General features: G+C 49.7%; 4 protein-coding genes across 4 annotated transcripts in view; 2 read left to right on the top strand and 2 right to left on the bottom strand.

The window, feature by feature from the left end:
• Nucleotides 1-1,292: 1,292 nt before the first annotated feature.
• Nucleotides 1,293-3,960, top strand: cdkn2aip (CDKN2A interacting protein). The gene is made up of 4 exons (XM_068739642.1): nt 1,293-1,344; nt 1,727-1,976; nt 2,068-2,195; nt 2,734-3,960. The coding sequence occupies exons 2-4, from the start codon at nt 1,729-1,731 to the stop codon at nt 3,315-3,317; spliced, it is 960 nt and encodes a 319-aa protein (XP_068595743.1). The 5' UTR covers nt 1,293-1,344; nt 1,727-1,728; the 3' UTR covers nt 3,318-3,960.
• Nucleotides 3,961-7,134: 3,174 nt separating this feature from the next.
• cart3 (cocaine- and amphetamine-regulated transcript 3) lies at nt 7,135-8,070 on the bottom strand. The gene is made up of 3 exons (XM_068745153.1): nt 7,861-8,070; nt 7,513-7,596; nt 7,135-7,393 (listed from the first exon to the last, which is right to left on the bottom strand). Exons 1-3 carry the CDS (start codon nt 8,044-8,046, stop codon nt 7,286-7,288), a joined length of 378 nt encoding a protein of 125 aa, XP_068601254.1. The 5' UTR covers nt 8,047-8,070; the 3' UTR covers nt 7,135-7,285.
• Nucleotides 8,071-15,256: 7,186 nt separating this feature from the next.
• On the bottom strand, nt 15,257-17,401 carry cartl (cocaine- and amphetamine-regulated transcript-like). Its single transcript, XM_068741855.1, has 3 exons — nt 17,249-17,401; nt 16,609-16,686; nt 15,257-15,508 (listed from the first exon to the last, which is right to left on the bottom strand). Exons 1-3 carry the CDS (start codon nt 17,384-17,386, stop codon nt 15,401-15,403), a joined length of 324 nt encoding a protein of 107 aa, XP_068597956.1. The 5' UTR covers nt 17,387-17,401; the 3' UTR covers nt 15,257-15,400.
• Nucleotides 17,402-18,432: 1,031 nt separating this feature from the next.
• Nucleotides 18,433-25,233, top strand: part of iqgap1 (IQ motif containing GTPase activating protein 1) — a 17,622-nt gene continuing 10,821 nt past the window's right edge. Inside the window, 4 exon segments of the mRNA XM_068742288.1 lie at nt 18,433-18,605; nt 19,102-19,204; nt 24,716-24,881; nt 25,012-25,192. Of these exon segments, the coding sequence (XP_068598389.1) occupies nt 18,560-18,605; nt 19,102-19,204; nt 24,716-24,881; nt 25,012-25,192 (496 nt within the window). The 5' untranslated portion in view covers nt 18,433-18,559.

The raw sequence follows: 25,233 nt of genomic DNA, 5'->3' as shown, positions 1-25,233 counted from the left end.
AGCATCACGGGACATGGTCTTCGAAAATTCATTCTGAAGGATTCCAAAAATTCTGACGCGGAACAAAGTATAAACCGAGAGCAAGAAGATTAATGTCACAATAATAAAACGTAAATCTGTAAAATAAGTAAGTAAAGAAGCATTTATTAAAATAATTACAATATTAACAGGTCGAATATTTTCTAATAACATCTGCATGTTTCCCTTTTAAACCCTTAATGCACTGACATAATGGTTTATACAGCTCACACACAGAGAACAAAGGCTTTATGTTCCTCCATTTGCAAATTTTTATTCAAAAGTGTTCCTGAGAGTGTAATATTAATTGAGTTAATTTAATTTGGTTAGGTTTAGTTTGGTTAATTTAATTTGCTTTAACATCAAATCAGTGGTACTGTCTTTCACGTGGATGCCAAACACAATGTTTTTGTAATTGTACTTGTCTTTAAAGGATAATGGGACTATAGTATTCAAAAGAGAGTGATAAATGAGAGACATTATTTTAAGAAAGAGGTTTTCCATATTTGTTTTAAAGGAAGTTACTGGCAAACAAAGAAGAGATTCTGAAACTCTATTGTAGGAGGGTCAAAGTTCGTAGCAGAAACCCCCACGTCTCGACAGAGACTCACAGCCGTCCACACCTGAGTCAAATCACAAAGCCAATCATTCACATGATGCCTATTGAGGCAAACGAGCCGCTTTCTGCCTTCAGTTACTTTAATCACCCAAAGTCCTTTGGAGTCGAATGCCAACGTGTGACCTTAACGACTGTTTTTGTGTCGGCAGCTTCAGAAAAGGTTAAATATCTGCATTCACCACCTGTTAGTCAGAACCGAGGGAGTCTCGTGGACGTGAGGAGAAATGTCTTCAAGCCTGAGAACACGAGGCAAAGCGCTGCGGGCTCGTCCTTTGAGAAATCAAGGTTTGGAACATTTTATATATAAGTATATAGCCCACAGTGAGAAATACTTAGAAAAAGATTTTTTAAAATAGCCATATCCGCATCGAGCTCAGACGGGCGCAGCAGTTTATTTCATGGGTTGTTGTTGGATTCTTCTTTTATTATTATTGTTGTTATTATTATTATTATTATTATTATTATTATTATTAAGGGTCAAAAGACAAAGGCGATTACTATATTACGGAAGCTGGCCCGCACTCATTCAAACGATGGCGGTAATCCGCCTACGAGTTATTTTGCCAACCGTCATCAAATAATCGAAGAAGAAACAAAAGCGACTCTGGTAAATGTAGTCCTTTTCCGCTAAAAGTCAGCGTCGTGTGTTCTGCGTCATCAGTCGGTCATGTAGCTAGCTAGCGGCGCCCCACGACGGAGAGCGCTTGGTATGGCTTTTTTATTATTTTTTATTAGTATTTGACAAGTTTGTACACATTGTGGGGATTAAGTTACTTCACTCGCATTATTTTTTGAATGACTAGTTTTTATTATTATTAATTATCAGTGTGGTTTAAAGTCGCCCCGTTGCTAGTCGGCTAGCAGGTCGTAATAACTTAACGGTAGTTGCTAAAGTACGAAACCTCGAGCGGTTAGCTTAACTGGCGCGTCATACAGCACATTTATAACACAAACGCCGCTAGCTAGCAGCCCGGAAACGCTAACAAATACGTTATTTTTGACGGTACAGTTACGCTGGACGTCCACGACAAAGTTTAAGGTGAGGCAAGCTAGCTATGCTAACTTCGGTGTCCTGTTTGTTGTTTGCAGGGATGGCGGGGGAGAGCAACAGGAAGAACGTAGTTTCAGAGTACCTGGACCAAAACCCGCACCTGGCCCAATGGGTCGAGTCTCTGAGGGGCTACTGTGAGACCAGCAAACAGTGGGTTGCCCGTCGGGAGTTCATCCTGAGGAACATGGAGGCTTATCCCGCCGTGGAGCCGGGAGTGTCCAGCAGCGGTCTGGACAAGCTGCTGTCTCTGTCCATGGTGTGGGCCAACCACGTCTTCCTCGGCTGCAGGTGAGACGCCCTGACGCAACACGACGCGATCCAGAAAGGACGGGTTAGGTCGTATAAATGAAGGGTGTCTGGGTTCTATGTTGTTTGACAGATATCCACAGGCTGTGATGGACAAGATCAAAGACATGGGTGAGGGGCTGGTTGTCGAGGAAGCCCCCATTCAGAGAACGACGATGGACGGAGTCATGGCCCGAGGAAGGCGGGGTGCCGGCGCCACAGGTAATAAAACCCACCTTCATTCGTTTTCCTAACGCTCTGCCGGTCACCGGAGTTGCTGGAGCCAATCCCAGCTTGCTATGGGCGGGGGCGGGGGGGGGCACACCCCGACTGCGTTGCCAGCACATCGTGGGGCCGCGCGCGTAGACGGACATTTTGAGGAAGCCAGTTCTCCTACATCGCATGTTTTTATTTTATTTTTGGAGGCGGGAGAAAAGCCGCGCAGACGTGAGGTAAACATACGAACTCCGAACGGATGGGCTACGAACCCTGAACCTTCTTGTTGGGAGGGAACGACGCTCGCCATTCTCCTTGCATTAGAAACGTTATTTTTTCCATCTCGTGTATGATGATATCTTAACAAGGGTGTGGTCGCTAACAGGTTAACGCCAGCGGCGTGTGGGTCTCGTTACCCTGTTTATTTAACTCGGGCTGGGAAAAAAAAATTCTAAAAGTCTGGCTTGTTTCACGGTATTTAGCATACTAAACAAAAATCAAATAACGTGGTGGCTAAATCTGAGGCTTTGATGTTTTCATCCAGAGGGCGCCGCCGACGGCTGCGTGAAAAGATCCAAATGCGGTATGGAGCTCGCCGGCCGGTCGGCTGGAAGGACGGCCCAGAGGCCCGTGGGTCAGAAGTCAGGACCTGCTCCACAGGCGCCGGCGGAGCACCAGCCCTTCTTCAACCGCCTCTACAAGGCGCTGGCGTGGAAGCTGGTGTCGGCGGGGGGGTTCGGCCCCAACTTGGACCATTTTGAGATACTCCGTGGCTGCGTGGAGTCGTGCAAACAGACCCTGACGTGCGTGTTCGTGCCGCTGAAGGACATAATGGGCCTCCCCGCCGGACGCACGCAGAAGGAAGGCCACGTGTGCGAGCTCCGCTGTCAGACGGTGTACATCGGGACGGGATACGGCCGCGACGAGTCGGCCGCCAAAGCCATGGCCTCCAAAGAGGCCCTGAAGGTGTTTCAGGGGCGCAAGGTGACCGTCAAGATCTGCAGGCGCAGGTTCAGAGGGAAGGACGTGGAGGACTTGATGCTGTTGGACGAGCAGCCGCGGAGTCAGGCCTTCCCCCCGGCGCTCAGCTACCCCTTCCAGAACGAGCAGCACGGCGGCTCGTCGTAGAGGGGGGGGGGGCTGCCTGCCAGTGTGGCGTGTTGATGACCTTGGTGTGGTTAGAGGTCACTGTCAGAGGAGCACGTTGAATGATTCCTGTTCTGTGGCGACGCACTTTTGGAGGATTTAATATTTATTTCATGTTTTTTCTAAATCTGAAACCGAGTCCCGAACTACTTCAGTTGTTCCGCGGGACGCTGCTTCGCAGTGAATGAAGGACACATTTACTGGTTTGTATCCGGCCTGACGGGGTCGGGGGTCGGTGAAGATTTAAAACCATTTTAAAAAAGTGTGTTGATTTGGCTTTAGGGAAAACACGGGTAGCGTTCCCAACGCTGGGAACGAAGGGCAGGACTCCGCTTGTCCCAACGGAAATAAAGTCTGTTGTCAGATGTCAACGTTTATCTAGCTAGCTGTACGTAGCGCTTGAATTCTGTGGCTGTTTCGGGTTGTTGCTGAAATTTCTCATTTTTTTTCTTGCTTTGGATTTTTTTTTTTTTATTACCTATTGAAAAATAATACTAAAAGTACTGATTGTACTTTTAGTACAACATACGGGAGTTTCTCTCCCGTATGTTGTACACAAAGGTAGTAAACTGCTCTGTTTTCACCGGCGGTCATGTTTCGTATATTTCTAAATAAAGGATTTAACAGGCCTCCCCGAGTCGTTTGTTTGGATTTCATTTCCACAGAGAAATGAGCATGCAGTGTGGTGTTGCCGTGGAGACCGGCCCGGATGACCTGCTCCTCATTAAACGCTGCTTTGCTACATCTGCTCTCGCTCAGCGACAGACGACGCGGATGTTCCCACGACCAGGAAGCCACGTTTTCCCCTTCGTTATTCAGTCTGAACCCGGGTCCCGATGTGACCTTTATCTGGATGCTGACAATCTGCAACTAAGCTTCGTCCGCTGGTGAAAGTTTTTGTTTGCCGCAGCGGGTGTGAAAATACTACGAAATTTAACCTGATTTAAAATGAGTGAATGCTAATTCTAGATTGTATTAATCTGCGACAACAAAACGATCAGAATTTCCCAAGAGTATGTAGTACAAAATACTGGAATAATAGCTAAATAAAAGTACTCAAATGCTGTAAAGTACAAGTGCAGTACATTGGAATTGACGTTTGTAGTTCTCCGGTTTGACCGCCTGATGGCAGCACGCACACTTGCGTTGTAACCGAAGATGCTTCCCTGATTGTCTCCAATAAACACCCCAATAAACGCCCCGAGCAGCAGAGCGGGGCGTCCCTCGTTAGAATCTCCCCATGAGGGGGGGGTAACAGGAAGCCTGGACCCGACCCCCGACCTGGACCCGGCCTGGACCCGACCTGGTCTGGTTGATCGTGGAGCTGCAGAGGTAGATTGAATAAATCCTTTGTTCTGCGGTTGCTTCCGGTCAGGGCTGTCACCAAGGAGCAATTTGCAGCCATCACAAAACCCCATGGGGGGGGGGGGGGGGTGTAAATTGGATTTAATATGTTGCTCAAGGGTATTTTGGCATGTAGCGCAGCAGAGGATGGGGATAGAACCAGCAGCCTTCTGTTAGGCCTTTGCTGGTTGTAGTTTTTCACATTAAATCTGTGACAGCGTCGCTTTTATTTGACGTCATCCCCTTTTTCTGCTTTGTGTCGCTTTGATTTAGTGATTTGACTTACCGTATTGGCCCGAATATAACACGATGTTTTTTGCATTGAAATTAGGCTGAAAAAGTCGGGTCGTGTTATATTCGGGGTCTAGACGTTATACCCATTCTGAACGCTAGATGGCGCCAGATATCGTTACAACGAATGGTGAACTGAACTACCCAGGCTAAAGCAAACGCTGATCATTATTTTATTGCAATGTTTTTCCTTATTCATATGTTGTGAGATGTGTCTGTGTGGATGTGTGTGTGTGTGTGTGTGTGTGTTTGCGCATGTCCAGCTGGGGTGTGTCCCGCCTGAGCGAGCGAGTGTGTGAGAGAGAAAGAGAGAGAGCGCAACTAGGAGACAGAGATATGCGAGCGATAGGAGGAAACGGAGTTTTGTTTAACAGCGCAAGTAAAATAAAGCAGCTTCAGTGATTCAGCACGTCTGGCCGGCGTCCATCTTGTGTTGCTGCGCTTCAGCCTTCGTCCCCAGCGTGAAGTCTGGAAGTTAACCCCGGAGGCGCTGGAGAACAACGATCTCCCCAGTTAGACTTCACTTTGATGGTTCATGCAGTTATTGCAATTTTGTTGTTTTATCACAGTAGATTGGTTTATTTACATTTTAAAAACCAGAAGCCATTCATTTACAAATGTGATTGCACTTTAGTTCACATATTTAAATGTTCAGATATTAAGATGTGAGACAGTTTTTGCATGATTTGAATGTGGCAAAATAACATGCTTTTTCTCTTGAATTTATTGTTATAATCATTTGTTTCAGATGTACTGTAATTATTTTCTGCATAAAAATTGAAATTGGTGTTCAAAAAGTATTTTCTCAAACTTGAGTCTTGAAAAAGAGGGGGTCGTATTATATCCGGGGTCGTGTTATATTCGGGCCAATACGGTATATCTCTGTGACGTGTTTGACACGAGGCTCGTTAGAACCGAATCTCCACGTCATCACGTTCGCGTTCACGCGTGGAATAAAACGAATCGGCTTCATCCCGTGGATTTATTGATCGGTTTACCCGCATCGTTTGTCAATTCCTCTCCCTCTTCATCCATCACACGCTCAACCCTCCTTCACCGCCTCCATCCGTCACTCTTGACGTGGCCGATGGGGGGGGGGGGGGGGGGGTCGCTGAGGAGAAGCGTCTCCACGCGGGGGGGCCGATGATCTCGCTGCCTGGAGGAAATACAATCACCGAGGATTTAGAGTTGACCGAGCTGACGTGAACGTCGCATATGTTTGACCTGCAGGTGGCGCTGGAGAAAACGGCGTTATAAAGGGTTATAACGATTTCAAAACACTTCAAAATGTCTCCATTGATTTGTTTTTCATAAGTGTAATCTGAATATTGAATATTAAACGTGTTATTAAGTCACAAATGTTTAATATTAATGATGCAGACTGGCTTCAGATCAGTGTTTACTGCAGTAACACACGCAGACACGCACACACGCGCACGCGCACACGCACAGTAAGCGCATCTGTACCCGTCTCCTTTGCATAATGGCTTCCGGCTGACAGGGAGCAGAGAGGAAGGCGATTCCACGCGAAGCGCTGCTGCGGAGAACAGAGACTCGAGAAAAACGATGAGCCGAACTCAGAGGAGCTGATCCTCTGTCCTCCTGACATACGGAGGAACGGAGACTTTATGAAGGGGGGGGGGGGGGGGCAAGCAGGATGTTCTGTTAATCTGAACAGCATCATGTCTGACATCCTCACTGAAAGATGACTTTTTATTTTCTGATTCCTTTTGTGATTTCGGTCGAGATCTCATCTGGATCCACACAGAATGTTCACGTCTCGCCTGAAGCGTAACGTCGACGCCCCCCGTGAGATAAGAACAGGGCAGCGTCTGGATCCAGGTTAAACGCCACTTTATGCTGATTCAAACTGACTCCAGATCAGGTCGTATAGCTGAACCCGTGTCGATTCCGTTCGGTGTCAAATTTGGATTCGAACCGTTTCCTGTTCTTATATTCATCTGACACGATGTCATCAATGAATGAGATGCTGAGAGCGTTACCGTGGCGATAGATGTGACTCCATCCTCTGCAGCATGGATGACATTTTAAAGGCCGCCTCGAACACACACACACACACACAAAGTTTTTGACTGAAATAAATAAAATCATCTTACAAAGTTAAAAAAATAAACGTCACGAGATTGACTCCACCTCTTTCCGAAACAAGATAATGCAGTTTATTATCGTTCACGTGAAACGGCAGGTTCAAAACACACGTTTAGGATTTGGACACATGACAACAGAAACCACGCCCCTCCGCTGCGTCACTAGAAATAATTACAAAGGGGCGGAGTGACAGGTTTGGGATTCATTCATAAGCACTTGAGCAGGAAGAAGTTGCAGAAAGCTCCCCGGGGACAGTCGCACATCTTTCCGATGCGTGCGCCTTTCCTCACGGCGCACTGCTCCCCGACGTCACACTGGGATGGAAGCAACGACACCAGAGCATCGGGTCAATCCTTCCGCGCGCGCGCGCGACACTCACAATTGTGCACGATGCGCGTGTGTGTTTAATGAAGCTGGCCTATCGGTGCCGTACCATCGGGACTTGGCCGAACTTCTTCTCCCAGGAGGGAAGGCGTTTAGCCTGCAGCTTCTCGAGGACTTCGTGCAGCGCGCCAAGCTGGAAATAGTGCACAAATTAAATGTTGCATATAAATGTAAAAAATAAAAAAAAAAAAAAAGCACGATGTGCAAAAGGACGCGCAGGAAATGTAAAAGGAAAGTGCACAAATGTACAAATGTAAAAAGCACGAAGAGATTCTACGCGCAAGTAAACGCGTCTTATAGCCAAATGCGCACGTTGAATAAAGTACTGGAACAATCTTCCAAAGTTGGCTTCGTGCGCTATTCGCGCAACAGCCTGCCCGACGCACGCCGGACTCACCAGCTGCTTCTCGCTGGTCAGGTTCGGGCCTTTTGGGTAGAAGTCCCGCAGAGCTCTGGGGCTCAGCTCCTCCTCGGAGTCCAACTCTTCTGCTCCGGCCGCGCCGGCGTCGAGCAGCAGCAGCAGCGCGCAGAGGAGCGCGCCGCGGAGCATCCCGGAGCTGTGCGTGGTCCCGCTGCGCCGCATCGTGTGGCCCTCTCCCCGTCTCAAGCCGCTCCCCCCCCCCGCGCAAAGACCTTTTTATCTGACGCCCGCCATCTCCTTGCTCCACCTGATCCATTCGTTTCTCTCTCTCTCCCTCTCTCTTTACGCCACGCCACGCGTAAAAGCTGGATGCGGTGAGTCATCGCGTAAAAGTTGCTGGGCAAAAAGTAACAGGAACAGGAACAAGAACGTTGAGTCGTGACGTCATTTAGCCACAAAGTAACCCGTTTCTCCTTCTAACAGCAGCAGGAGCTTTAATCCGACACCACTGCTTTATATTTTTGTTGAATTCTGGTTCTGGAGACGATCCATATGGATCAGAGGAAAAACAAAGATGACATTTTGGCCGTGATCCGGACCGGCATCCGGATATAGAAAGTTTTAACGCTGAAGGAGGAAAGTTACTGAGATTTCCTGAGGCCCGATAACGATCCGAGCCTGATCTGGATCCATGTTCTGTTTCCGATCGGAACCGAGGAGCTGATGAGGAAACTGGGCTTCCTTGGTGGAGGCTTTTTGCCTCTATGCTGTCTAGTTTAAACGAGAGACGCTAAATAACATTATTCTGGATAATAAACACACACACACACACACACACACACACACACACACACACAACTCACAACAGCATCATAATTAAAGGCATAATTATGGTGAATGAAGTCAGTCATCCAGATGGAAACACATTACTTCTAAATGCTCTCTGAGTTTAACGGAGCAGACGCGTTCTGGACGCCACAGCTGGAATGGACCCGCCTGATGTGCAGAACTCCTCGGAGGCGGCATTGCTCGCTCCTTTCGGAGCCTCCTGCTGTCAGGGAGGGGCAGGAGGAGCAGGAGGAGCAGGAGGAGCAGGACTGAGCTCCAGGCATGACTCATCTCGCTCTCTCTCCTTGCTTCTCATCTCATTCACAGAACCCAGTTCATCAGGTTCTAGTCGCGGCTCAGCTGGACCCGCTCCCCGGTCTCATTTTGGCTGAGGCTGCCATCCGATCACCTAATCAATCGGTCGAATAGCTATATGATCAGCTGACTGGTGGATGTTTGAGAGTCACATATGACCCCCCCCCCCCAATAATCTATAATCCAGTAACAGGTGGGAAATTTGAAGCCCCCCCCCAAACGATGGAGCTGTCTCATTAACAAAGTGGAAAGAAAAGGTGGAAGGAAGGCGCTGCCCCCCCCCCCCCCCCCTTTGATTGCCGATCAGGCGGAACCCCAGCTGAGTCGGGCTCCAGTCATGACTCATCACTAATTGCTTTATCTCGAGTCTATTGATGACATAAGCCTGTGATTAATGAGCATCATTACTGCACTGGTGTCGAGCGGGTTTCAGCTTTAAATCCGGGGGGGGGGGGGGGGGGGGGCGTCGTCGGAGCGTCTTCCTCCCTCTCAGCCCGAGGCAGCAAATGAAATCAGTTCATATAGAACACTCAATCAATAAATCAATATCTTTGCAGCAGCAGATCGATTAAGGTCACGTTCTGGGACCAGGATGAAATCCGAGGGGGCGTGGTTAAGCATCAGCGTCACCAGGTTCTCTTGTGCTGGTAAAAAATAATACGTTTAGTGTAAGAGGAATAAATGATTAAATTAAATCTCCTGACCAGAAACAGAAATCAATTAATTACTGAAGGGGCGGGGCCCAAGCCGCAGAGGTCCCCCCCCCCCCCCAAAAAAGCACCTTAAATTTAAGGTAAACCAGAACCCCTCCGCCTCCGGCCGGATGGACGCGCCCAAGCGGCTGCTGAAGGCCGCCTGAGGGTCCCTCAGTCGGCCCGCGGGCCAACCCGTCCTCGTTGCTGCATGATCAGCTATTCACGAGGACAGCGCGTGCACGCCGATCCGCGTTCCCGATTCATCCTTCAGAGGTGATGCTGTGCGTCACTGCGAGCTAATGAAGGGTTGTGGGTTCGGGACCCGTTCTGCTTCTGCCTACTCGGCTTTACGCGCGTGTCCCCAAATAATGAACCCTGTTGTCTGCGTAATTGCAGAGCAGAGACGCGGAATGGAGACAAAAACACAAAGACGCCAAAAACGCAAAGGCGCAATCCGGTCTTTAACGGAACACGCTGGAGTCAGAGAGTCTTAAACACGTGAATAGTTGGGCTGTGAACCTCCCGGGTCGTCCTGACCCCCCCCCCCCCCCCCCCTCAGCAGATGATGACACAAACGGACCTCCGGAAGCACGTCAGTTCTCACCGCGCCTCCACGTCGGAGGCCCATCTGAAAACAGGAGGAGGTGAGGGATGTGTCATGAGGAGGAAGGAGGAAGGAGCACCGGTAAAGATCAAGTCGCGCCTCCAGGGGGGGGGGGGGGGGGGGGTGTTTTCTACCTTGAAAGGAGGAACAGCCACAAACATGATCTGTGGCGTTAAACCTGGATCAATAGAGGCAATCAGTGGGCACATAATGAGGCGTTAGATTGGGGGGGGGGGGGGGGTGTCTTTTTCAATGCCAAGTGATTTTGATTGTGATATGAAATCTACACAAGGGGGGGGAGAAAGAATTTCTACATCTTAAAATGCTCACGTCACTGGTTAGGCTGTGACGTCAGTGATTAATTTATTTACACTTTGAAGATTAGAAGTTTAGATCAATAAGGAAGCTGGTAAATCGTGAATCGATGAGAAGGGGAGGGGCCAATAATTCGCTTTGAACGATTGCAGCTGTTTTTCTCCTAACATCCCTAAACACGTTCAGGACAGGCAGCGATCCCGGGAGGCTGAATCACCGGAGGACGTCACGGATCCATCATCCAAGGGGGGGGTCTCTGATCGTCACAGGTGGAGACAAAATGCTCCTCAGCTGATACATCTGTGAAAGACGCCAACGATTTATCGATCCGGATCTGCCTTTATGGAAAAAAAAAATCATTTTTTGGGGGGGGGGGTCACAGGGTTCATGAGAATGCTGCAGCTCCAGATGACCCCCCCATCATGACGGAATGTTACATTTTGATCGGGCTGTTCCTTTAAAGCTCCAACAGCTGAGTGGAACGACGCCTTTGCGTCCTGAAACCGGAACCGGAAGTGTGGAGCTTCTTGGTAGATTTTTATTTTATTTTTTAATTAGATGTTCGTGAATCATATTTTAACGTACCATTTGGGTGTCCATATACTTTTGCCTGTGTAATGTACGGATACACGGTTTTTATCTGTCCGCGACTCCGCGTCCAATCAACGTCCTCCGCTTCCTCCTGATGTGGTCATGTGACCAATCAACAGGACATCTTTTCCACACAGCTGCCGTCCAATAAGCATCTAAAACTAATTAGAGGTGAAGAATTCACCCTGTCCGAGCTGTTTTAATGACTCCCATTCGTCACCGAGGAGCTTTCAGCGTTCGCTTGGAGGCCGAAGCCTTTTTCTGTCTCAGTAAAGTCCCGCTGGAAACGACTTCCGGCCGAGAAGGTCTGAAAAGGTGAGCCGCGTCGACCTCACAAATCAAACGTGGACGGTTTTAGATCATTAAAAGTTTTCATGAGAAGGAGCGGACTAAAACATGTCGACGTGTCGGTGACATTTCGTTATTCAGACCGCAGGAGGTGAAGAACGAGGCATTCGTGTGTGAAATGTTTTCACAAAATGGCTGTCACTTCCTCCCCCGCCAGATGATGCAGCTTTATCAAACAGTCATCTGTTACGCTGCGCAGATATTTTTATGTAACAGACCACAATTTAAATATCGTGCATCCAACTTTTTAAACATTTTAATTTCAGATTTTAACATTTAAAATTAATAATTTCAAATGCTAAACTTAAATTTTCATTCATTCCTTCATTTTGCTGACCGTTTCTTCCGAAACCCGGGTCGCGAATTGAAAATTGAAAATTCTAATTGTATTTATTTAATATTTTAAATGCGAAAAAAAAAATCCCCTCTGAACATGCCTGATCTTTTTTATCAAGAAGTAAATGTTGAAAGCCCGCCCCCATAACGTCAGAAATCAAAGCTGATGATGATTTAATCATGCAGATAAATCCACAAACTAATGGCACAGGTGAAAAGATGAGTTTGGTAGAAGTAACTAAACTGTAAATATAACTAATCATAGCTGCTGTTACCAGGTCTGTACCTGAAAACAGATTTTCCATGATGAAAGTCAAAGTGGGATATGAATTAATAGATGGAATCCAAATTGGAAACTTGATCATTCATTTGGTGAATTTAAAAATATTGGTAAACTTATGCGACCTGCATTATAGTAACAAGCATGAAATAAAATAGTTTTTACCCTGATCAAAAATCTTCCCGTTTCCATTCAATAATGTACATCAATTATTAATAATTCATTGATCATAAATATCAACGTAAAACGCTTTTTAAAATTATTCGCCTATAAACACAATTAAAGGCAGATTGACTTTTTATTTCTCACTTCTCCCTCGCGGCTTCCGTAGAAACCGCCAGTTGATCGAACTGATGAATCGATCCTCCACGCTGCGGGAGATCATGCACGTTAATGTCTGAAGAAACAGCGCCATCGTCTGGTGGGAGCCTGTATTATTGCGTGGCGCAGTTCACGCAGAGACATTTTTCAGCATCACATGTAGTTAAATTTGTTGTTTTTAATTTTAAAGGCATTGATGACGTCAGATCACATTGGGTTTATTGAATTAAGATAATGAAACAAATTAATTTAGTAAATTAGCGAATCTGCAGGTTGCAGAAAAGAGCAATCGCATCATTCTGGAGGATTGATTCAGAAAGGAAAGGAGGAGAATCCTGATTAGCGAAGGAGGAAAACCCAAAAGTTAAAAATCTATTTATTATCTCATCCTCGCTGCAAACTATAGGATCAGGACAGGATGCTGCTGGCGTTTAAGGGTGAAGCATCAGCCCCTGAAAAATGGCCTTGTCTTCCCCATCCAGCCCAGACTTCCCTTCCTGGTGAGGAATCTCATTGTGAGCGCCTCTGCAGCGATGCCGCCGGCTGACGCAGATTGTGATGTCCTAACTTGCAAGTCATCGGCAACCCATTAAAGTAATTTGGAATCCGAGCGGTTCACTTGCGGCCTGGGATGATTTTGTTATTCGCGGCTCTGATAAATGTCAACGGGAGGGCTCTCCGTCCACGCCACAGCGTCAGCGCAGTCCTCAGACATTCACATTAAAAATGCGGGACTCATTTAACCGCGTTGCCCAAAGATATGCGTGATGGATCCTTTTCATTTTAAAGTTGACACGATATGAATGGATCAGGATTTGGGTTTTTTTTTCTGGAGCATTTATGTGATTTATAAACTCAGGAATTTTCTTTCTTTGCTTAAGTTCAGGGACGTTTTCACAAAAGCCGAACCTTATCACAGAGCGGCGTAATCGGTGCCTCGGCGTAATTACGACCTTCCGTTATTATACGGAATCCTGCAGAGAACGCGGATCTCTAAATCGTTCTCACAACATCAACGCACGAATTAGAACACACGGATGTCAGATGCCTTGAAGCAAACGTCCAGTAGAATAAGTTCAACCCTCTGCGCGACATTTATATTTTATCTCCAGACGCTTTTCTTTTTTTACGGCAAGCCTCGTTATTTATCCGTCACCATCAGGTAAAATGCCGTAATAATGCTTTAACACTAATGCAGGTCATTAAGGACTTCACAACATTACTAATCAATAAAAAGACGAAAGTAACGCAGTGAGACCGGAGGGTCAAAGGTCAACAGCTGACCCCCTGCGTGGGTAAACGATCTTCTGCCGTGCGGTGATTGCTCCATACGTCTCCAAGGAAATAAAAGAAACGCCGTCTGCCTCGAACCGCGTCAACATTCCCATGATCAATACTCACCTGGAAACTGATCGGAAGAAATCCTGCTGGGTCACGGAATCTCAGCGGGCAGCCGCGCACGCGCACGACCCGAGGACACGGAGCACGGCAGGAAGCTGAACGGCGACAAGAACACGAAGTCCTGGGAATGTATTATTCATTTGTGGTCTGCAGTTTGATGGCAGGATTAAAATAGCCTCGGTGTAGCGTTTAGCGCTTAAAGCCCTCCGTCAGCCGGCCGCAACTCCTCCGGGACGCAGGACGGCTAGAGATTAAATATGTGCAAGCAGAAGGAGGAATAAAGTTGCCATGCAAACATGACTCGGCACAAAACGTCTGGAGAAGTAAAACTTTTTACTCTGAACTTTGTGTGCCGCCTTTCTGCGGCGTCAGAGTTAGCTAAACAGAAGCTAACAGCAGGAAAACATAAAAGAGAATAGAAATGTGCTGCATCAGAACTCTCCTTTCGAGTTTAGTTCACTTCCATAGCAGCCGTTGAACTAAACACAAGCCACATCATTGCTGGCTAAGCTGCAGCTGTTAGCCGCTAGCTGCTAATATCACAGCTGAAACCTGAATTTATGCTTCTTCTAAACAATGTCATCAATATAATAAATGCTCTTACGTTCCTTTACATCAGAGGTTTTCGATTTAGTTTAGGTTTTCAAAAAAATGTGGCGATTTAAAAGCTAAATTACACAGAACAGATACAATCCAAACTGAAAACCACGCATTTTATATTAAAACCAGATTCCCGGATCGACTAATTTTCAGTAAAGATCAATACTCGTAAATGAAATGAAAGATAATTGTGTCTTCATCATTCCCAGATTCGGTTTTTTAGCCCATTTAAGAAAGTTGTTTTGGTTCTACGATTCTTCAAAAGGGTTTAACAGTAAAATCTTGAGGAATTCAGTGTAAAAATTGTTACACCTCAATCTCAGAAGGAAAACTATGCTCTACTACATCAATCATCCACTAACTTAAGACTCATATAAATGAATGTAATTATTATATTAACTATAGAACCCTCTAAAATATTTTGCATTGTTCTGTGGAAAAGAAGACATGTTACATTTTCATCCCCCTCCATGTCACAATCATCTCATGTTTGATTGGTGCTGGTTAATGATGTCACTGAATGCACTTGTGTTTTTGTCTACATCTCCTGGTGCTTAATATTTGAATATTTGAACACGGTGGATCATTGAGTGGGAAAGTATGAACGCCTTTGGATCGGTTTAATGTCTTTCCTTAGGATGAATCTGCACGAATGACATCTGAAAAACGTGATGAAACATCTGAATTTATTCGAATACGACTTTGACATTCAACACAACCGTGGAGCAGGACTCCTTCTGCACGAGCGAACACTGAATGAGAGTCGTGTCTATAACGGCGTTTATTTAACATTAAAACATTTACATGCTGTGTCAGATGTCGGCGGAACAAAAACAAATCCATGCACAGACGACAACGATGCGCGGCGGTCTGGGACGGCACCGGGCGTTGTGGAGTCGGTGAGGGGCGTCCGGTCCTGCAGAGGCGTGTGCCGAGGACTCCTCAGATGCACTTGAGCAGGTAAGCGTTGCAGTTGGCTCCTCTGCTGCAGTCGCACAGCTTCCCGATGCGAGGCCCGAACTTCATGGCGCAGCGGTCGCCCATCCCGCACTGCCGGAGGGAGGAGGGAGAAGGCCGGACGCGTCAAACCACAAAGCGAGCTGCATCCTCGTTTAATCGTGTCCACCTTCTATTAACTCTCCTGATTTCATTCAGATTGAGACGTTAATCGTTTTCCGGTGAATGAATGGAATCCATTTCTTTGGCCAGATCTCGGCGACGGAAAGGCTTCGGTATAGCTTTGCAGCTAATTGGAGATCAGCAGCTATACCTTAATTAGTCCGTAATGGCATTGAGTCGTTTCTGGTTATCTTTTAATTACTGGCGGGGTTCCTTTACTGACCGGTTTAATTCATGGTGGAGGAGGAATGCAAAGAAAGCAGAGGGAAGAGGAAGAACTAATCAAACAAATCTCTAAATGACTCTGTTTCTTATTGGAACAATCTCCTGGACTTCACTTGTGTTTTACTCCATTACATGCGTAGCAAGTGTAGCAACTAGTTACAGTCAGTAACTAGTTGGACAGCCGCGAGGGGTCTCGTTGATTCTTTCCTGGCAGGAGGTAAGGAGGTTTTTCAGGTGAACATTCCGGGCCCCACCTTTGAGGCGTCAGAAACGTTAAAACTGAGCAGATCAATGCTCAGATTGACATTATTGATGATATCATTGGGAAAGAAGTTCTAGTTTTAAACTTGTTCATTTAATGTGATTATTTTTTTTCTTCGTTTTGCAGAGATTTGTTTTTTTCTGCATAACAGACGGAAATGTTGAAAAAATGTTGAAAATTGGAAAAGAAAATCAGAAATTTTAAGACTGGAATCCAGAACAAAGACAGATTAAATTCAGCATTTTTTTTCCCTCTTACTTTTTTTTAGCACTGAAAATGCTATTTATTTTGGAGCGTTTGTGAAACTGTGTGTCGAGGGTCCCAACGATGACACTGTTAAATGATAATACAACATATTATTTCACAGGAGGAACAAAATCTATCAATGATTCAATAAAACAGATCGCCAGTCACGTTGCACGCGGGGTCCATTCTGCACGCCACATCGATATGTGGCGTTCCGACTTTTATTAAAGTGGATCTCGTCCTTCCAGCCCTGCTGGAGGCGTCGTGGTTTAGAGCATGAATATAGCAGAGACGTTACCACGGGGATGCTGCCTCTTTTCTCCGTGGAGGAGATCCGATTGGGCATCCTGCCGAGCACAGCCTCCAGCGCTTCCATCTGAGGAGCGGATCGCAAAAAAACGAGAAGTCAAATCACAGCCTCCGAGTTAACGCTGGCAAAAACGTAGAATCCAATAACATGTTGAGTATTGAGAAGGTTAGTCTGTGCCGAGAATAAAGAGATTAGACAACATATTTATCTGTATTTGCAAAAAGATTTTTACATTGTAATAATCTGTTTAAAACCAAGATGATGACTTGCTTATAAATCTGTACAAAGATCCCCCCCCCCTCCTGTGATGAGTTAAAATTCTTAAAATGTTATTGATCCAGAAAAATGTTTCCCGAGTTTAGGAAACGAGGCTGTGTTGCAGCAAAGGGAAATTATTTATAAGGCAGATTTAAAATGCAGCAAAACATCAGACGACAAGAACCATGCAGGGAAGAAAATCAAATCAAAGCAGCAAACACAAGGGGGGGGGGGTGACTTAAAAACAGCTGTCAATCTAATAATCTAATCAACGGGGTTGTACAAGGACAGCTATAATCTGGGTCCAGTGAGAACGGACATGTTTTAATCCAGATCTACACCCGGGTTGATCCAGCATTCGGATACTGACCAGGTCTCTGTCTGCTGCCGGCTCCGCTTTGTCCACTCCGAAGTCCTCTGCGGAGACTTCGTGGGACGCCTGGACGCGACACATGATGGACAGCAGACAGACAAACAGCAGTCCGCGGAGCATCCCGGAGCTATCCATGGTGCTGGCCCCGGTGGAGGAGCAGGAGGAGGAGGAGGAGGAGGAGGAGGAGGTCCGGCAGGAGGCGTCAGACAAAGACTGGAGGAGCAGAGAGTTGGACTACGTCCGCCGGACCTTCTCCTCCCTTATATCGACTCGTGTAGCCCCGCCTGGAAGAATTAACATGCGTGAGGTTTGGGCTGTCAGGCGGGGGTGGGGGGGGGGGGGGGGGGGGCTGGGGAGACGGAGAGAAGCAGTTTTCTAAATTCAGTCAGAATGGAGGAATAAATCCAGCCCAAAAAGAAGAGTTTATCAGCTGAAGTGGGACCTCCAGAACGCTGCAGGAAAAACCGTCGAAGCGACCCGGTCACACGATGTCCTGCCTGACAGTCGAAAAGGAAGACTCCAGCGCTCTTTGGTCACCTAGGAGACCGTTGTCACCCGTGTTGATTGGCTGCTTGCTTTAGGATGAAGAGCCCGGGAGAAGGGGAATGAGCGAGGAAAGAACCGACGGTGCCGATGCAGACAAATAATAAGGAGCAAGTCAAAAAGGATGTAGAACAAGTGATGATCTGCTGAAGGTGACATAAAAGTCCGACATCACAGAGTTCCAAGCAGCAGGAACATCAAACGGGCTCAGCTCAAAGGAATCGGGATTAAATATTCAAGGGGGCGGGTTTAATGTTAAAATGTAATATTTGTTCCTGACCTCATTCTGGATCAGAACCAGAAGACGTGTTTCATGATGGTTCTGATCGGACCCCTTCATGATTTCTGGTGACTGAATTTAATGCAGATTTTACAAGATAGGATCGTTTGAGAAAACCTAAACTATAAGTAAATGGGAAAATCTGGATTTGTATTTATTTAGACGGGTATCGGGATCGATTGGCGGGGGTAACGATTCCTGAACGGGCCCCCCCCCCCCTTTCCCTGAGGCCAGCGCGCCTCCTGCGCGCGGCGACCAGCAGGGGGCGCTGCGCCGCGCCGCGCCTGAAGGCAGTTGAGCGCCGTTTCCTGAAACGCATACTTCAGGATTAGGAAGAACACACCCAGTGACATCAGGGAGGCTTGAAGAAGCAGAAAAGTCTCGCCCCGAACCGTCCAGAGGAGGAACGAGCGGACCGGAAGGTCCTTCCCGGGTCGAAGCGCCGCGCTTTTCTGCGTCAAACTTTTTTCTTCAGCGATTGGAGGATGTCAACTTCAGACGACGCGGACGGGTTCCGACCGAGATATGGCTGTGAGTTGAAACTTTTCTGCCCACCTTGAGACGCCAGGCGAGCGGGCGGGGGGGGGGGAGGGAGAACCGGCTCCGGGTCGCGGCTCCGGGTCCGAGCCCGCAGCTCCAGAGGAGTCTCGGTCCGGCGTTCGAAGCGGGCCGAGCCCGATCGCGTCGCTTCTGGCGGCGTGCTTTAACGTCTAAATGTGACTTCCGCGTTAAAAAAAAAAAAGAGAATCAAAAAGAGAAACGTGTGGCAGCGCTGAGGAAGAGGCCTGCTCATCTGACCCGGACCCATGTGGGTTGCTGGTGCGACTCCCAGGAGCTGCTGCTCAGGGGAACACGGCAGTTTTCTACACAATCAGGATTTACCTGTTGCTGGTTTGGGCTGTGATCCCATTCAGGCTCGACTGCCCCACCTCAGACGTGACAGAAACTGGGCCTCGTTGTATCGCTGCCCCCCCCCAACCCCCCCAGGTCGTTTCTCTCCTCACGCTCGTTCCTGTTTCCCTTCCAGCCGTCCTGGACGGCGTGGAGCGGCTCACGGCGGAGGAGATGGACGAGCGGCGGCAGCAGAACATGGCCTACGAGTACCTGTGTCACCTGGAGGAGGCCAAGAGGTAAGCAGAGAGGGTTCACCTGCGAGCTGGCTCCGCCTCCTCTCGGGACGGTCTGGCTGAAGGATGGAGAAGCGGGCCTGGAAAGAACCCGTCCCCCTTTGGTGCCGATCCAGACGCAGGCGGTTCTTTACCCGCTGAGCATCAGTACCGGCCTTCATCCACAAGGGTTTTTTTTTTTTTAACGAGGTGCTGCCGGAATTGAAACATTTCTCAATGTTTTTTAAACTTCTTTTTTTTTTGGGGGGGGGGGGGGGGTAGTTGTGATGCCGTTTTTAAGCTTCATGTCGTCTCGTGTCAGAGTTGAGTGACTGAAAACACGAAAGCTGCTCGCCTCCAGAGGCCGGCGGTCCAGAACCGATCATGGCTGAAGCCTCGGAGCTGAACCCAGCAGCTCCAAGCCCCCCCCCCCCCCCCCCCTAAAGATCTGAGAACGTCTTTTGGCGCCTCCTGGAGTGATCTCGCTCGTGCGTTCTGCTTCGTACGCGCATGAAAAACAGGATCATGCTGGGCAGGCAGGAAGTGACTCGGGTCGTTGCTCATTTTGTTGCCTCAGAAAACCGCGGTTGCCATGGCGGCGGGTTCCGGTGTGTTCTCCAAGCGGCCGTGTGACTGCGCGGCACGTGTCAGACGTCCGGCACCGGTTCTGCTTTCATCGTCCAGCGTCTCCGCTCTCGCCATCGTTCACAAAGTTCGGCTCAGGTAGACCCGCCCCACGATGGCGACACCTGAGGGCGGGCGGAGGACGCCGTCGGGTACGAGGGCGTGAGACCCTGCGCCTTACGGGAATGTATTGTGACTCTGTCGCCATGGAGACGCTATCGCTACTGCCTGCGATGGAATCCGTCCGTCGCGTTCGAATCCGGCGCCTGAGGGCGAAGCGGCGTGAATCTGAGCTCGCCGCTCGCCGATCCTTTCCACCTGCGTGTGCTTCAGGTCATCGATCAGCCGTTCATTGTTTAATTATGGATTATTGGGTGTTTATTTACAGTTAGACGAAGTTTGAATCGGCTCGTTTTCAGCGACTTTCCGGTTTGGCTTTATTGATCTCCGTTCTCTGCGTTGCCTTCGTCTCCGTTCGCTCGCCGAGTCTTCCCGGGAATGCCGTCGGACATGTTCTCCGTACGACCGTGCTGCGTCGGCGCACGGCGGCGGCGTCCGCGGGTGGTTCCGGACGGAACCCAGACGAGTGGCGAGTCTCAGACGAGACCCTTCCCTTGTGAAGGGGAACGGGTTTTCCCGGACGCTAGCCGCCTCGCGGCGGCCGCAGAGTCGCTTCCTGCTCCACTCCAGGCCTGTTATTCTGCACAGCTGCTGCTTTGCGTGTGCTTCACTAACGACGTGAAGGTGGGGGGTTCGAGTCCCGCCTCTGCGATCGTGGGACCGTCGAGCGTTTCCTCAGTTCTCCATTTTCTGATCAACAAATCAAATCAGTTCCACTCTCGAATTCGAGCATCCATCCATTTACCCACCCATCTGTCCGTCCATCCATCCGTCCATCCGTCCATCCATCCCATCCGTCCGTCCATCCATCCACCCATCCGTCCGTCCATCCATCCGGTTGCCACATCTGTGCTGCTCACCCCGCCCCCCTGTGGTGGGATAAAGTACAGAGCAGTCTCTTCTCTTCTTCTATTCGCAGCACAGACGGTTATTGTGGCGTTGCATCGGCGTCTAATTAGTGTTTTGGGTAAGTGTATGAAATGACCGGGTTCCCCCCTAACTGGGGGGGGGGGGGGGGGCGGGGTTTAAGGACCTGATGGGAAACAACACTTCCAAACCAAATGACCCAAATCCGCCGTGCCGCGCCGTTTAAAGTGCAACGATCGACCGGGGTTCTGAAACGCCACGCCGGCGGACCTGGTTCCTCCTGCAGCTTCCGGACGTTTGCCTGTAATTTCCTGTTTTCACACGGTCACGGCAGAGCCTGATTGGTCACCGTGACAACAGTGAGCGGCGCTTTCACACCGCCCGTCCCCAGATTGATGATCGGTGGCGGCGCCGACCCGCCGCGGACGTTCTAAACCCGCCTCTAATCCTACAAAATGGAACTGAGTGAATATTAAAGGGTGTCGGTGCTGCAACGGTTAAAAATATCGATTATTGATCGACTAGAAATGGATAAAACTGCTTGTCCAATCCAAGACTTCCATTTTCTATTCTAACCAAAGCGGGACGGAACCTTTCGGTTCTAAGCGTCCCCGTCTTTACCCGGGTCCGGGTCCAGGTTCTGGTGCGGTTCTCACTTTCGGGGAGCATTTTTAGCTCCTCTAAAGAGAAACCGTGAAGCCTGTGAACGTTAAAGGACTTTAGCTGCCCCCCCCCCCCCAAAGTGGGACACAATGGACAAATGTCGTTGCTATGCCAACCACTGCCAGCTTACATCACTTGGTGTTGCGACTACAAACGGTACAGTCCTCAGAAAGTATTTTATTTACCCCCCAGGGGGCATTTCCTGCCCCAGTGTTTCCCCTGCAGGTGGAGTAAACGCTGAAAGTTGGGAAAACCTTTAATAGAAGCCGAATTGTGACTGACTGTAGGTTCTAGTGGCTGGACTCGGATCGCGCGGCGATGCCGTGTCGGTTGCGTGGCTCTCAGGTCGGGGGTGGGGGGGTGGGGGGGGGGTCAGCTGGTGCACAGATTCCAGCGTTGCAGCAAAGCATGAATGAGCAGCTCCGATCCAACACTTGCGTTTCGTGTTTTCCGGCTGCGGACTTTCCTTTGCTGCTGATCAGTCCTGACGGACGAAGAAGACCCGGGGGGGGGGGGGGGGGTCACATTTGGCCCCAGTGACCGTGACCTTTCAACCCACCGCACAGCTGTTATTATTTCCGGCCCCGAGGAGCTTACTTTTCTGCTTTCAGCTGGATTATCAGCGCTTTGTTAGAGAGACTCTCTTTTCTATTGATCACTTTCCAACTCGGTCTAAATATATTAAAATGATTAAAATGCTCTTTCCGGGTCTTTTGTCTGGACACAATCTGTCATTGTCTCCTTGTAGCCCCGACCCAGCTTCTACACAATGAGCCGATGGAAGCTGCTACACACCAGAACAATCGGCTGCCTCGCCGGCGAGGCGTCTGCAGGACGAGCCCCGTCTGCGGGGGGACGAGCCCCGTCTGCGGGGGACGTGCCCCGTCTGCGGGGACGTGCTCCGTCTGCGGGGGGACGTGCTCCGTCTGCGGGGGGACGTGCTCCGTCTGCGGGGACGTGCTCCATCTGCGGGGGGACGAGCCCCGTCTGCGGGGACGAACCTCGTCTGCGGGGACGTACCCCGTCTGCGGGGACGTGCTCCGTCTGCGGGGACGTGCTCCGTCTGCGGGGACGAGCCTCGTCTGCGGGGACGTACCCCGTCTGCGGGGACGGTCTCTGTCTGCGAGGACGAGCCCCGTCTGCGGGGACAAACCTCGTCTGCGGGGGACGAGCCACGTCTCATCTTGTCGTCCTCGTTGGATCCAGATACATAAACGTGTGACCGACGGCGCCCGGTGGTTAAATCCGTCATTCCCTTCTAGCTAACGTTAGCATTTGTAGTCCAACTCTGCTGGCGCTGGTGTCAAAGCCTGACTCTGTGTTGTCTCTGCTCCAGCTGTTCTAATCCAGCTGCTGACGTTCTGAAAGCCCGTTCAGAGCTGCTGCTCCGCTGGTTAAGTGGAGGGTGTGGCCATGTTTGTTCTGGCCAGGGGAGGGCGTGGAGCCGTGATGAAAGGGTTTTCAGTCTGCAGTCTTTATGGGGGGGGCGGGGGGGGCTGTCCCGCTCCAGCGTGGCGTCAAAGGAGGGGCTTGTTCCCGGCTGGCAGACCTGGGCCTTCACACCGGGGGGGGGGGGTCACCTCGGCCTCAATGGCCGGCCTGTCTGCTGACCTCATGTCTCCACTTCCTGGGGGGGGAAGTTGTTTCAGCCAGAGGTCTTCTGGCCGATGAAGGATCGAGGATGGGATTAGCTCCGATCGGATCGAGGCCGGGATTAGCTCCGATCGGATCGAGGCCGGGATTAGCTCCGACCGGATCGAGGCCGGGATTAGCTCCGACCGGATCGAGGCCGGGATTAGCTCCGACCGGATCGAGGACGGGATTAGCTCCGACCGGATCGAGGACGGGATTAGCTCCGATCGGATCGAGGACGGGATTAGCTCCGACCGGATCGAGGCCGGGATTAGCTCCGACCGGATCGAGGACGGGATTAGCTCCGATCGGATCGAGGCCGGGATTAGCTCCGACCGGATCGAGGCCGGGATTAGCTCCGATCGGATCGAATATTCCGGCTCTGCCGGTCCGAGAGGAATCTTTAATCTCAACCCAGGATGGAGTCGACCTTTTCGTTACTGAAGAGTGGGAGTGTTTGATTTGACCTCAATCCACCCCCACCCCCCCCCCACGCTGTGAAATTCCTCAGTCAATGATTAAACTCCAGGTTTTTATAATCACTTCTTGTGTTTTTGGAGCAGGGCAGGCTCTACTGGACCTGGCAGGGGGGGTGCGGGGGGGGGGGGGGCATGAGGATAAGCAGGAATGAAGGAGAAGCCAAAGTTCACTGGAGAAGCAAACGGACAAGTTTCAGGTTCACCTTCCTCCTCGTCTTCCTCCAATGCCGTGTTCATTCCGTCTGATTTCATTTTAAAGCCCCTCTGCTCGCGTTGAGCAGCCCCCCCCCCCCCCCCCCCACCAGACTGGGAACCATCGCTAAAGCTGTACTTAAAGATCCACGTCCGGCATCTGATTTATTCATTATGAATCTGCAACGTCACGGTTTTACGGAGAGAAGGTACAAAATGTTCCGTCTTTGTGTGGCGTTACGTCGCCTCTCTCTCTCGCTCTCTCTCTCTCTCGCTCTCGACCCACACCACTGTCGGGGCTTCTTGCCTGAACCATGATCCATCCTTCCAAAATATTCCATGGAATCCGATCCAGGAGTGTTTTTTTTTTTTTTTTTTATGTACTTAACTCTTTGAGTGCCGTTCACGTCTAAACCCTGACATAACCCTAACCCTAACCCGAGCGAATAATGGTAGGAACACGCTTTCCTCTTCTGATGAAGGACGAGACTTTGATCTTTCGTTTTGGTGCGTTCGGCGTGTGCGTAGTCAGAGTAAAGAATATTCCGTGGGGCTTGGAAAATGCGTGAAAACTGAGGCGGCATGGAGCTGGGCTGAAAATGGAGGTTCGAGGAGCGTCTTCACTGCTGGGAACGGGGCGGCGATGACGCGGAGCTGTTGGAATCCCGTCCCGCCAGCCCCGTCCCGGTGCGAGAGCTCGGCACGCGCTCCGTGGCCCCCGGCTGAGAACGGGCGCGCAGCAGGAATGCCGTTCCGCAATATGACCTGCAAGAAATGAAATGTCACACGTGAGGAATGCTGGGAACGTTCCGGAGGAGGTTCCCACAGGGCGGGGGCGGGGGGGGGGGGGGGAGGGGTTGCAGTCCCGAACCTCCAGCGGCGTGCAGAAGAAGTGGGTTTGGCTGCAGGGAAATTCTTAGGGTGCTTTTTAGACTAATTGTTGGGGCGCTCTGTGCAGGTGGATGGAGGCGTGTCTGGACGAGGAGCTGCCGCCCACCACAGAGCTGGAGGAGGGGCTAAGAAACGGCGTCTACCTGGCCAAGCTGGGCAACTTCTTCGCCCCGCGGACCGTCTCGCTGAAGAAGATCTACGACCGCGAGCAGACGCGCTACAGGGGTGAAGACGCGTCTTTGTGTTTCGGCGCATCATCAAAACGGCTTCATGTTTGCAGCGCTGGGATCAGCAGCCCCCCCCCCCCCCCTCGTTATTGAACGGATCGGAGTCTGAGCCTGACTGTTTTTTCCTCTGCTCCAGGCGACCGGCCTCCATTTCCGACACACGGACAACGTGATCCAGTGGCTCAACGCCATGTCGGAGAAGGGCCTGCCGAAGGTGAGCGGCCGTCACAGTGAGACGTGTCCCTGGTTTAAAGTCCAGTCGGGAGTTCGATCCGTTTGAGATGCGGCGGAAGGAAAATGTTTTTAATGTGGCAAAGGAAACTCCGAGTGTACGACCTCTAAAGAACTGCTGCGATAT

Source organism: Brachionichthys hirsutus, chromosome 1 (assembly GCF_040956055.1).
Source record: "Brachionichthys hirsutus isolate HB-005 chromosome 1, CSIRO-AGI_Bhir_v1, whole genome shotgun sequence".
Taxonomy (NCBI): Eukaryota; Metazoa; Chordata; class Actinopteri; order Lophiiformes; family Brachionichthyidae; genus Brachionichthys; species Brachionichthys hirsutus.
The sequence above is the reverse complement of the archived record's forward strand: the minus strand, read 5'-3'. Positions and strand labels throughout refer to the sequence as shown.